The 13,483-nt window shown below is 44.8% G+C and overlaps 1 protein-coding gene across 1 annotated transcript; it reads right to left on the bottom strand.

The window, feature by feature from the left end:
• Window positions 1-2,530: 2,530 nt before the first annotated feature.
• Window positions 2,531-9,395, bottom strand: LOC109507840 (neurobeachin-like). The gene is made up of 4 exons (XM_019857538.1): window positions 9,255-9,395; window positions 4,781-4,907; window positions 3,969-4,088; window positions 2,531-2,693 (listed from the first exon to the last, which is right to left on the bottom strand). Exons 1-4 carry the CDS (start codon window positions 9,305-9,307, stop codon window positions 2,538-2,540), a joined length of 456 nt encoding a protein of 151 aa, XP_019713097.1. The 5' UTR covers window positions 9,308-9,395; the 3' UTR covers window positions 2,531-2,537.
• Window positions 9,396-13,483: the final 4,088 nt, after the last annotated feature.

A 13,483-nucleotide genomic window follows, 5' to 3' on the forward strand; every position in this document is an offset into this window, starting at 1 on the left:
ACAGAGTGAAAAACCCCCCCCCCCCCCCCCCGAAACTACTACTGATTTGTTTTATGCAAGTGCAATATTGTCCCCTTAAGAAAAAAATGCAGCGTCAGTTCGAGGCAGGCAGTTTGAGGAGTCTGACTTTCTACGGTATAAAACAACTGACTAAGGCTATAGCTAGCCATGTCATCCGCTAGCCAGAGGTTTAGCTGAACTGTGTTTGTTTACGGAGAAGCAATTGACAATGTGTTAAGATCAATTTGTGGACTGAGCTTTTAAAAAACGTTGACACAAGCGGAATACATCGATTTTTTTCAGTCCCCGCCTCAATTTGCCAGCTAGGCAGACGCGGCATTTCAAGATGCAAAACAAGCCACTGCAATTTGTTTCAAGTTGAGAAACCACATTGCGCGCGTGTGCTAAATTCATCAATTTGCATCCACGCCGCCCCCAGGACATGCCTAAATGAGCTGTGCGGCAGCGTTGCCCGTCACCTCCCACATCTGTTTGCCTGAGCAATCAAGTTCGCGTCTCGCCGCCCCATTTCTTTCGAACTCAAACTCGGTCATCTTTGTCTACGGCATCCGGCGCTCACGTAGAGACAATCCGCCATCCAGTCAACAATCAGCGCCATAAAGCGAAAAGAGCCCTTGAGCGCTTCGCGAGAGGATCCGTCATGTCATGGCTTCATTGTTTTGAGCGGCCAAAGCAATGAGCAATAGTTTGCGGCAGTGCTTTGGGGCTGGCAGCGTCCCAGAACTTGAAATTCACCCTCGCTCCAACCTTGAAACAAATAACATACATAAGCAGGAGATCATTTGTGGGCTTTTTTTTTTTAAATATATATTTGTGCAATCTCAACACAATCGTCTGCAGGCCACATGTTCTGATCCGTCTGGCGAAGCCTAACGCGAATAAAAATAGCTGCGATGACAGACGACAGCGAGCTGCTGTCGGTGTCAATACGGCCAACGCAACCTTCCTTGATATTATCTCCCCGTGACTGAGGAGCTTTCAAGGCACACAAGCGTCGGTAGACAGCAGAAACTTCTTGCTTAAGCTTTAATGCGTGTAGCAGTAAAGAGGAGGGGGAAAAAAAAAAACGCTCTTAGGCTCCTACTGAACCTGTGAAGTGGAATTTATTGTGATGCCCAAAATGACAAATGACGATGGACATTGGCTAACCATCAAAGAGTTTGCAAAGAAAACGTGTATTGTTTGGATCAAGTCAAAAGCTAAAGCGAAGCCAAGCTGCAGTTTTTGGAGCAATAGATTCGCAGAAAGGTTGCGTTCATGCATGAGACAACTAAACTAGTCAACGTGGTTAGAAAAACAGACATTGGAAAAGGAGCCCGCAGGGGTTCACCAAACCAGAGACTCCTCTGGGAGACTGCGATTCAAATCAACCCTCAGCGCGACATGACATCAAATGAACGGCGACGTCATGTGTCAGATATCAAACAAAAGGAAGGAAGGTCCTCGACACGCTTCATCAAAGGCCTCTCCTCTGCCGAACCACTTGACCGGCCGGCCTCCTTCAATTTAGCGCACCGGCTCGGATACATTGTTGAGAGCTGAACTTATTCTCAGCTCCTGAATAGAAAGCGTCAGTGGGAGAGCGAAAGCAACCGGCAGCATTTCGATCACCGGTGGAGTGGAAAGCGATCCGAGACGATCATTGTATCACAATCGGTCCTCGACGTCCAAGTCAAACATTGTTCTTTGCAATACGTTCACTCGTCCAAAGGTGGAACTCTGGGACTTGCTCGACTGAAAATGACATGACGGGGTCTTTGGGCCAAAGCCAGAAAGAGCTTTGCTGGGATTGTTCGCTCCCTGACACCTGAGCAACTGAACGACATCTTCGGTCAAAACAGCAGACCTGCAAAACGGCCCACCAGGAGCCAGAAAACGGAGCTCCAGATGGCACCCACTTGGCCACGCCCCTTTAAAGGCATTATTATGAAGATTTCCCCAAACCCGGTCAACCAGGAAGTACTGACTGAAACTGTCCTCCTGGTAAAACTTTTCCTCTTCACCCCCATAAAAAAAAAAAAAAAAAACATTGTCTGGAAAAAAGAAACCTTCAACCTAATTTAACCATAAGATGAACGTTATAGCGCCAGAATGTTTGTTCGTCTCCGTGAAAAAGGCTACCGAGTAAATGAATAGATGCCGACCTACATCGTCTTAAGGCGAGCCAATTCAAGAGGTCTTCACAAAAGATGAAAATCCATTTTTGACGGGTGTTTCATTTAACATGACATGGAGGCGGCGTGCGCTGTCGTGGCTTGATCTATCTGAAAAGCAAAAGCAGCATGGAGCAAAAATGCAAGAAAGGACAAATGACTATTTTGTCTTGGACAACATTATGCCCCAAAATATGCAAGGCAAATAATAAAATCCCCCCTCCCCCGTCTCACAATGTCGTGTATCATGTTGTGGTTCCCCAGCCGGGACGGAGGCTACGCTACACACAAACAGCAGGACACCAGCGACTCGTTTTTTTTTTTTTTTTTTTTTTTTGCGGTCTAATTCGGCCACCCACAAGGTCATCGCACCTTATAGCTCGGTCCGAGCTGATGGATGGCGAAGATCTGCGCCGGATTGAGAGCGTCGCCGAAAACGTAGACGGCTCCCAGCTGGCCGCAGAAGACTCGGTTCGCGTCCGCCGTCTCCGAGGAGCCCAGGAAGCACTTCTCGTAACTCTGGCGAGCGAGCGCAGGAGGAGACGTCGTTTCAAATATCGGGGTTTTGACTTTGAACAATGATGGAGTCGACTTCATTTCCTTCCCGAGCACCTCCCATTTCCTCACTCCTATTCTGACCAAAGGTCGCCAACACTTTGACCTTAAGAAAATGATAAATGAAATGTTCCGCGGTTGAGCTCGATTCCCGAAAGGACCAAAATCCATTTGAACAAATTAGGACTCGGCGTCGACGTTTGGGAAGTGGGGAATATTTCTTTCAGAACGAAAGCGGCTGCCATGACGACCTCTCTCTCTCAGTGCGCTTTTTCAACATGATTTTACTCGAGGTGCTGCTTGCCGCAATTTCAAACACTTTCCGGGCGTGTCGTGATAACTTCCGTCACGTGATTCCGCCGAAATAAGCAAAGGATCAAGAATGACAGCATGCTTTACTTCTTGTTTTCTGAAAAGTCGCCCGTTTTGATGAGGCATTGTTGTTTTATGCAAATGAGTGTTGCCTAAGCCCGCCCCCAATTAGGTTTTAGCCTCGGTGAAATGTGCCTTTTTTTGAGCCTGGGGCCTGAAAAAGTAGCTGCGACCAGCGATCGACGTGTTCGGAGGAAGTAGTACCTTCTCATGCAAATGTGGGGTCAGCGCGGCTTTTGTTTTCGTGACAATGATGGGCAGAGCGACTTCTTGATTCCCTGACTCTAAAAAAATTAAGTGGGAATTATAATCCACCATCAAGAAAGTAAAAGGTGTTGAGGGAGTTTTCACTCGTGGAGGCAGCACTTCATTATCAAGATGCCAAATTGCCGGGGATCCTCGGTTTGCGAGTTACGTTACTACTCCGACCGAAACCGAATTTGCACTCAAGTCGGAATATTTATTTGTGATTTACTTTGAATAGTCAAAAGAAAAAAAAAAAGGATGATTGTCCAACCCACTCCTCCTCCTCATATTAGTGATGTCTGTAGCTAATGCTTAGGAGTAGTCCATCAAGCACGGCGATCATTTAAGCGACGTGCCATGCCTGAGAGTGTAACCGTGAAGCTGTTTATTCCTCACTGAAACATGCAAATGGACCGCAGAGTGGAAATCTTGCCCACTGGCCACCAACTCCCCCAGCATGTGCGTTCATCCCTCATCCACTTCCCTCGAACACATCTGTTCAGCATATGAATATTCAAGCTTGGGACCCAAATGGAAGACGCGTTTCTTCAAATTAAAAAAAGGAAAACACGGGCGCTGTAGAAGAGGCAGCCCCATGAAGAAAAATAGCAGTGCACTTGCATCGTTTGTGTTGACGTGCCAGGCCATGTCTCCGTAAGAAACCAGTTGGCCGTTGACGTAGCAACGGATCTCGCTGTTCCTCCAGCGGCTGTAGACGTGGACGATGCTGATCATGTACCACTGAGGGAGAAAATGAGCACGGTCGTGCATTTAATCTTTTAAGAGAAAAAAAATGACAGTAGTTCCTCATACAGTCGAACCTGGTTACAACGTACCTCGAAGGACATAACGAATCCGTACCTTAGAACGCGAGCTCATTGTAACCATTTCCAAAAAAAATGGCCGCCAACTATGTGTATAATACAGTTTAAACACTTAACAGTTGTAAAAACATAAAGATGTAATACAGTATAAAAAGGATTGACTCCTTGAGTTCTGTGATCTGCGCTGGATACATTGTAAAAAATAAATAATAGATTTTCAAAGGAAATACATCTTGGTTTAAAAAAAGGCCATCTGGCTGCATTTAGAGCTGCGACTGCAGTCAGAAAAAAAGATGGTATTAAATTCACCAGTGAAGAGGTAGCGAGGCGTCCCTTCGCCAACAAATGTGTATTTTTTAGTTCTTTCGGAATAACAAACGCCAATTGTGTCAACACGACACCCCAAAAGTGGAGTCTTAACATCGGTCTACAAATTAGACGCTTCACTGGCTTCAAATGATATTTTACCCGAGTTGCAAAACAATCAATGATGAGCTGATATGTTGTCAGAACTCCCATTGTTGCATTTTTTTTTTTCATCTGCTCTGGAAACCAGCGAGGGGCCGCAGAGAGGCTCTCATTAAAAAAAACAGCAAAAGCTGCCCTCACCTTTCTCGGCTGGAAATCGTATTTGACGCAGTGCTGGAAGCCTTTCCCTTTGGATTTGAGAGACGTGACGATCAGACAGTTGCCGACGAAATGCGCAGAGTAGCCGATGCCTTTGCCGGTGCGGAAACTGGATGCACAAATGGACAATCATACGTTTATGCTCGCTTCCCGCTCTTTTTTTTTTCCACTCGTAGGTGAACGATAACGTAAAACCGGCACGGAAACCACAAGGCAATAAAACAACAAAAGTCCAACAGCTTCACAAAAAAAAAACATAAATCGAAAACCCCTAGACGGGCTTTTGGGAACTTGGGCGCAGCTGTTTGAGTAATTTCTGCGTCAAGCCTTTGGCCCGCAGCGTTATCTCGTTATCTTCTCGTCTGATTACAAATACCGTAATGAGGACACGGGAGACCGGAAGCAACTGGACGTCCGCGTGTGTTGCTCTTTAGCGTACAACAACAGATACAGCGGAGCTCCTTCATGACACGAGGGGGCCGTATTCTTGAAGAGAACATTTTATGCTGTACACAACAACTTGTTGAAGAAACATGTGGTGGGGTGAGCCGAGGAGGAAACAATCCTGGACCTGTACGGCCGGACAGCCCGAGGAGCAAAGACTTCTCGAGTTTCCTCAAACAACCTGTTTGTTTATTCTCAACAAAATAACAGTTCCTCAACCTCACCACACGCGACTCACGAGCACAGCGGTCGGGTACACTTGATCGAGTCTATGCCAAAAAAAAAAAAAAGTGTTCTCCGAAAGTTGAAAGAAACAGTTGACCAACTAATGATAGAGTAAATTAAAGAGGCGCCACCGTGTGGCGTGATACCATATTACAAGAATGGACTGTTTCAGCGTGCAGAGCAAATGAACTCGGATATGCTGTAGAAATACCGCATATCCTATAAAAAGGTCAAGTTAACACAAATGACTCAATACACCACCGTGCTTTATCGAGCCTAGTTTTTACTTTTTTTACCTAGGCTATTATGAATTGTCCAAGCAGTAAATCCGTGTGGAAAAATGGGACGTGTGTTGGTTTTTCGCACGTCTCTGTTTTATAACGGACATATTTCCTCTGTGAAGCAATTTTTATGCAGTACTTCAACCAAGGCTACAAATCTGGCCTGTGCACATTATTTTTCTTTTTTTTATTATTAGTTTTTATCATACAACATATTTTTATTTAACATCCTTCATTGCATGATCCAGTTTTCTATGATTCCAATACTCGTACTGTTTGTAAGGTGAGATTGGTCCAGTATCGGTATCGAGGTACTTTATTTCGCTATAGTATCTTCTATCCACGTGAAATCTTGGTCTTTGGAGTCCAGCAAGTATTTGTATGCGGGCATCATCGGCACAGCCGGCCTTAACTTGAAGACGTTGATTTCTCCTCGGCGTTTTCACGTTATTTTCTGTCTCACCGGTGAAAACGGCACAGCGTGGATACGGACTCACATAAACGCGTCCGTGCGTCTGGCGGGCAACTCGCCGGAAATACACAAGCAGAGGTAAACAAACAAGGCAAAACTCAGACGCGGCACACTTTAGAAGCGAGGAGAAAAGTCCTGCTTTATTCCTGTGGCGAGTGACATGAATATAATGGCGGTAGAGAGGAGAAAGCGGAAATGACCCCAAATGCGTCATCACGTCGGTGTGTTTTTCAAACGTGGGAATAACTCTTTGTCATGGAAATGGATTATCCGAGTGTTTCAGAAATCGGAATTTGTACCTTAACCCGAACATTGACTGCATGTCGAGAAAGTCTGTTGGCATAGCAAACACGGGCGATCCTCTTGTGGTCTAAACCTTCCACTGTGATATTGTCGAGTTTCAATGAGGAAATTACAGCGCCCCGAAGGTGACATGGAAGTGAAAAAAAACTTTGCGTTCCCTCGCAAATTTTTGCATTACCTCGCAAAGTTTTGTGTTCCCTTGCAGAGATTGTGAGATAACGTAAACTTTTTTTTTTTGTTGTTTTTGTTTTTTTTTTGCAAGGGCAATTTTTTTTTGTGCATTTATGTACTTCAGGGTTAGCTTGCCTCATGTAGACTCTCATGCACGTCTGATTGAGAGATGACACTACTTCGCGGAAGGAGAGAATCACGGAGGAGTACTTGGAAAGCGTATTTAAACTGAAGAACAGATGTAATGTCGTTGTATTTCAAAGTAAAATTCAATTAAACATGCTCCACGTTTGTTGTTTTCAGTTAGCCCGGAAGATGACCTGGAAGTACATGAAGCGCATTTAAAAAAAGAGAGACCCTCGCAAAAAAAAAAAAAAAGTTTTTTTTTTTCCTTCCATATCACCTTCGGGGTTCCGTAGGGAATATGACACCTGCATAAAACACACAGCAACTAAACCCAGACCGACTTCAGGCGCACAAGCAACTGCCGACTCTGCAATAGACTCGACGCTACTCCCACGCTCTTTCGAGCTCCGGCATCCATCTTCGGCGGCGCGGCCCTCGGTGAACACCTCCCACTGAAATCATCCACACCGACCTGTGCCGAAGCACGGTGATGTTAGGCTGCGGTCGACGGGTCGCCTCGCGCCAATAGCAGAGCTAGCCCTCAGACCGCTTCTTGAGATGACGATCAGGTGAAAAGGAGGAACCCTCGGTCGCCTTCTGACAGATTTTCCAACCGCTCTCTGAGACAAGGCAATGATATGCTTCCAAAAACCGCAAAGCCTGAGCTGTCAAACGTTGACAGCCCCGCATCTGTTCGAATGAAACGTGAACAGAAATAGAAAAGCAGGAAGGGCATACAGTGGCTGCCGTAAAATGCGACTCTCACATATTTCCTTCATTTTTTTAAAATCTTTTATGTTGAACGTCAAATATCAAGTGGTCATTTTCAGGTATTTCATTTGAGGTAAAAAAAAAAAAAAATGCATTGAGGGGAAGGGGAACTTTAATTTTTTTTTGCTCCACATGAATGCAAACTTGTTAGCGGTTACACTTCATTGAAGCACTTACTAGTCACTTAAAGACAAGTTAGGAGCTTGTCCAAAAGAAAAAGACGTGCAGTTTTTTTTCTGTTTAGAAGATTGGTGGACTTTTATTCCTTTGAAGCGAGCGTAGCCAGTGAGGTCAATAGTTTTTTCCATGTGTTTTTTTCATGTAACATTCAACATATTTTGTGGGCTCAATGATTTTTTTTTTAATATTGCTCCTTTCTTCGTTCTGACGTCAATGTTGGGACATGTTGACCACACGGAATATCTATTCAAACCCAAAAGAGGATTTTCAAGCCTCGAAAGGAAGAACATAAGACTTTTGGAACATCCGGTATAAATTCAATCAGCACGGAGGGGAGCATATCGTCACGTTGAAATTCGGGAGGGAAAAAAAATGCAAACAGTTTTTTTTTTTTGTTTTTTTTTTAATTGCCGCCACTGCCGCGTTGCCTCACACCTATCGCATCGGGAGCGTCGACGACTGTTCTTGAGAAAGCAACCCCCAAGGCTGCCTTTTGAAGTCAACACGCTTTTCCTCTTGTTGACACGGCTTGCCGCCGAGCTGCGAAGATTAGCTTGACATATCTCACACTCTGTTGCCACCTGAATATAGAAGAGCCTGGCCAATATTCCTTCGTTTTATGCGGGCCAAACCTCTTAGATGAAAATCTTTTCCATGAAACGTTCGTGATCCAGGTGCGGGTCCAGAGCAACCAAAGGACACGCCTACTTAATGACTATCTCGGACCAACATCGTATGACAGAATGTACATTGCAAGTCTGTTAATATTCCCCCCAACACGGTGTGGGCTTTATCCTGCCAGAGAAAGACCATTTCGACCTTGGCGAAACACAGCGTGTTCTCCTAATCTACTCGGACGTGAGGTCAGGGGGGTTTCAAACAGGAAGTTCGTGACGGCGCTGCTCCGTTTGCAGGTCTCCTGAAAGCAGCGGGAACGAGCTCGAATGCGACGCTAAAGCAATTAGCATGATGGGGGAGGAAAAACATGAAAAGTGCAACTGGGAGAATACTGGATGGGCAAAGATCTCTCCAGTGGCGCCTGGTTGAGATCATCACGTTGAATCCGTTCCGTGACCATGACCACCATCGCCATTTGAAACGCGTGTCTCTCAAATCATCTTTCCTATTGGAACCAATGGACGGCATCGATCCGTTCCCGCATTATCCCCCAAAATGTTTTTCATCTACCTTTTAGTATAACAAATATCATCTTGGATTTCATAATAGAGTAAAAGGCAATGCAAGGCAGTTTTATTCATTCAGCACATTTGAGACACACACAGCGCAACTCAATGTGCTTCACACGAGACAAAGTACCGACGAGCACTTCCAAACCCAGCAGTTCGCGACATTCAGAAGCAAAGTTCCCTGAGTTCACGCTTGCGAGTCAAAGGAGAAAAAAAAAAAAAAAATCTTATCTCCAACAAGTTGAAGTCGGCCCACGCGTGTGCGAAGCCGCCGCTGTGCTCGTGTGTTTTCTCACCAGTAGAGATAGGGCTTGTCCTTGTCCACGTTGATGTTGTTCAAAGGATCCATCCTGAACCAGGTGTTGAACGTGAAGCCGTTCTGGTAAGGCCACTTGGCGATGGGAGGCAACGCGATGGCCTGAGGAGAGAAAAAGACAACATTACGGTGGCGCCCAGCCTAGCTCGATGGCAATGTCGTCTTCAAAAAGGACCTCCAGACACCATGAAAGGGATGTTAGATGGTTATTAGATATGGGATGAATACATGAAAGGTCTTTCTTGAAAATTGTCTGTCATAGGTTTAATAGAAACTGTCTCAAAAGCACCGGCGGTATCGGTTGCTTGGTATCTCCATCGGTGAGTGTGGTAACGAACATCCCAAATGGTGATGAGAAACAGGGAGCGTCATTTTAGCTTTCTGAAAGTAGGCAATGAAACAGGCATAATGTTTGCTTAGCTCATATAAACATTCATCTTCCGCCCCTCCGGCTCGTTTTGTGAAATAAATAACGCCTTCCTCCGTACAATAAATTTCACCTCCCTCCTGCTAAATATGTATTAAGTGTTGAGCCGTCTTGAAATAAATCTCACCCTTGCTGGCGTCATTTGTACATCTGGGTTGTATTTATTATTCATATAAGAAAGAACGTAGCGAACCGCTAAAATGATGCATAATGGATAGCTGGGATTTATTTGCTTAAAGACGAGGAAATGCCGCTTAATGTGCGTTTTGATGAGACGTTTGTTGGATGGCGTACCACGCCGAACGAGCTTCTGTTTGCTGTAGGATGAACGGACTGTCATTGGGAAACGTGAATGAAATGAGGAAGACTATTTGGTGGGGTGCGTTGGGGAGATTTTGGGGGGGGGGGGGGGGGTAGGTGGGAGCGGTCGGGTACACTTGATCGAGTCTATGCCAAAAAAAAAAAAAAGTGTTCTCCGAAAGTTGAAAGAAACAGTTGACCAACTAATGATAGAGTAAATTAAAGAGGCGCCACCGTGTGGCGTGATACCATATTACAAGAATGGACTGTTTCAGCGTGCAGAGCAAATGAACTCGGATATGCTGTAGAAATACCGCATATCCTATAAAAAGGTCAAGTTAACACAAATGACTCAATACACCACCGTGCTTTATCGAGCCTAGTTTTTACTTTTTTTACCTAGGCTATTATGAATTGTCCAAGCAGTAAATCCGTGTGGAAAAATGGGACGTGTGTTGGTTTTTCGCACGTCTCTGTTTTATAACGGACATATTTCCTCTGTGAAGCAATTTTTATGCAGTACTTCAACCAAGGCTACAAATCTGGCCTGTGCACATTATTTTTCTTTTTTTTATTATTAGTTTTTATCATACAACATATTTTTATTTAACATCCTTCATTGCATGATCCAGTTTTCTATGATTCCAATACTCGTACTGTTTGTAAGGTGAGATTGGTCCAGTATCGGTATCGAGGTACTTTATTTCGCTATAGTATCTTCTATCCACGTGAAATCTTGGTCTTTGGAGTCCAGCAAGTATTTGTATGCGGGCATCATCGGCACAGCCGGCCTTAACTTGAAGACGTTGATTTCTCCTCGGCGTTTTCACGTTATTTTCTGTCTCACCGGTGAAAACGGCACAGCGTGGATACGGACTCACATAAACGCGTCCGTGCGTCTGGCGGGCAACTCGCCGGAAATACACAAGCAGAGGTAAACAAACAAGGCAAAACTCAGACGCGGCACACTTTAGAAGCGAGGAGAAAAGTCCTGCTTTATTCCTGTGGCGAGTGACATGAATATAATGGCGGTAGAGAGGAGAAAGCGGAAATGACCCCAAATGCGTCATCACGTCGGTGTGTTTTTCAAACGTGGGAATAACTCTTTGTCATGGAAATGGATTATCCGAGTGTTTCAGAAATCGGAATTTGTACCTTAACCCGAACATTGACTGCATGTCGAGAAAGTCTGTTGGCATAGCAAACACGGGCGATCCTCTTGTGGTCTAAACCTTCCACTGTGATATTGTCGAGTTTCAATGAGGAAATTACAGCGCCCCGAAGGTGACATGGAAGTGAAAAAAAACTTTGCGTTCCCTCGCAAATTTTTGCATTACCTCGCAAAGTTTTGTGTTCCCTTGCAGAGATTGTGAGATAACGTAAACTTTTTTTTTTTGTTGTTTTTGTTTTTTTTTTGCAAGGGCAATTTTTTTTTGTGCATTTATGTACTTCAGGGTTAGCTTGCCTCATGTAGACTCTCATGCACGTCTGATTGAGAGATGACACTACTTCGCGGAAGGAGAGAATCACGGAGGAGTACTTGGAAAGCGTATTTAAACTGAAGAACAGATGTAATGTCGTTGTATTTCAAAGTAAAATTCAATTAAACATGCTCCACGTTTGTTGTTTTCAGTTAGCCCGGAAGATGACCTGGAAGTACATGAAGCGCATTTAAAAAAAGAGAGACCCTCGCAAAAAAAAAAAAAAAGTTTTTTTTTTTCCTTCCATATCACCTTCGGGGTTCCGTAGGGAATATGACACCTGCATAAAACACACAGCAACTAAACCCAGACCGACTTCAGGCGCACAAGCAACTGCCGACTCTGCAATAGACTCGACGCTACTCCCACGCTCTTTCGAGCTCCGGCATCCATCTTCGGCGGCGCGGCCCTCGGTGAACACCTCCCACTGAAATCATCCACACCGACCTGTGCCGAAGCACGGTGATGTTAGGCTGCGGTCGACGGGTCGCCTCGCGCCAATAGCAGAGCTAGCCCTCAGACCGCTTCTTGAGATGACGATCAGGTGAAAAGGAGGAACCCTCGGTCGCCTTCTGACAGATTTTCCAACCGCTCTCTGAGACAAGGCAATGATATGCTTCCAAAAACCGCAAAGCCTGAGCTGTCAAACGTTGACAGCCCCGCATCTGTTCGAATGAAACGTGAACAGAAATAGAAAAGCAGGAAGGGCATACAGTGGCTGCCGTAAAATGCGACTCTCACATATTTCCTTCATTTTTTTAAAATCTTTTATGTTGAACGTCAAATATCAAGTGGTCATTTTCAGGTATTTCATTTGAGGTAAAAAAAAAAAAAAATGCATTGAGGGGAAGGGGAACTTTAATTTTTTTTTGCTCCACATGAATGCAAACTTGTTAGCGGTTACACTTCATTGAAGCACTTACTAGTCACTTAAAGACAAGTTAGGAGCTTGTCCAAAAGAAAAAGACGTGCAGTTTTTTTTCTGTTTAGAAGATTGGTGGACTTTTATTCCTTTGAAGCGAGCGTAGCCAGTGAGGTCAATAGTTTTTTCCATGTGTTTTTTTCATGTAACATTCAACATATTTTGTGGGCTCAATGATTTTTTTTTTAATATTGCTCCTTTCTTCGTTCTGACGTCAATGTTGGGACATGTTGACCACACGGAATATCTATTCAAACCCAAAAGAGGATTTTCAAGCCTCGAAAGGAAGAACATAAGACTTTTGGAACATCCGGTATAAATTCAATCAGCACGGAGGGGAGCATATCGTCACGTTGAAATTCGGGAGGGAAAAAAAATGCAAACAGTTTTTTTTTTTTGTTTTTTTTTTAATTGCCGCCACTGCCGCGTTGCCTCACACCTATCGCATCGGGAGCGTCGACGACTGTTCTTGAGAAAGCAACCCCCAAGGCTGCCTTTTGAAGTCAACACGCTTTTCCTCTTGTTGACACGGCTTGCCGCCGAGCTGCGAAGATTAGCTTGACATATCTCACACTCTGTTGCCACCTGAATATAGAAGAGCCTGGCCAATATTCCTTCGTTTTATGCGGGCCAAACCTCTTAGATGAAAATCTTTTCCATGAAACGTTCGTGATCCAGGTGCGGGTCCAGAGCAACCAAAGGACACGCCTACTTAATGACTATCTCGGACCAACATCGTATGACAGAATGTACATTGCAAGTCTGTTAATATTCCCCCCAACACGGTGTGGGCTTTATCCTGCCAGAGAAAGACCATTTCGACCTTGGCGAAACACAGCGTGTTCTCCTAATCTACTCGGACGTGAGGTCAGGGGGGTTTCAAACAGGAAGTTCGTGACAGCGCTGCTCCGTTTGCAGGTCTCCTGAAAGCAGCGGGAACGAGCTCGAATGCGACGCTAAAGCAATTAGCATGATGGGGGAGGAAAAACATGAAAAGTGCAACTGGGAGAATACTGGATGGGCAAAGATCTCTCCAGTGGCGCCTGGTTGAGATCATCACGTTGAATCCGTTCCGTGAC

Source organism: Hippocampus comes, unplaced genomic scaffold (genome assembly GCF_001891065.2).
Source record: "Hippocampus comes isolate QL1 unplaced genomic scaffold, H_comes_QL1_v1.1 scaffold590, whole genome shotgun sequence".
Lineage (NCBI taxonomy): Eukaryota > Metazoa > Chordata > Actinopteri > Syngnathiformes > Syngnathidae > Hippocampus > Hippocampus comes.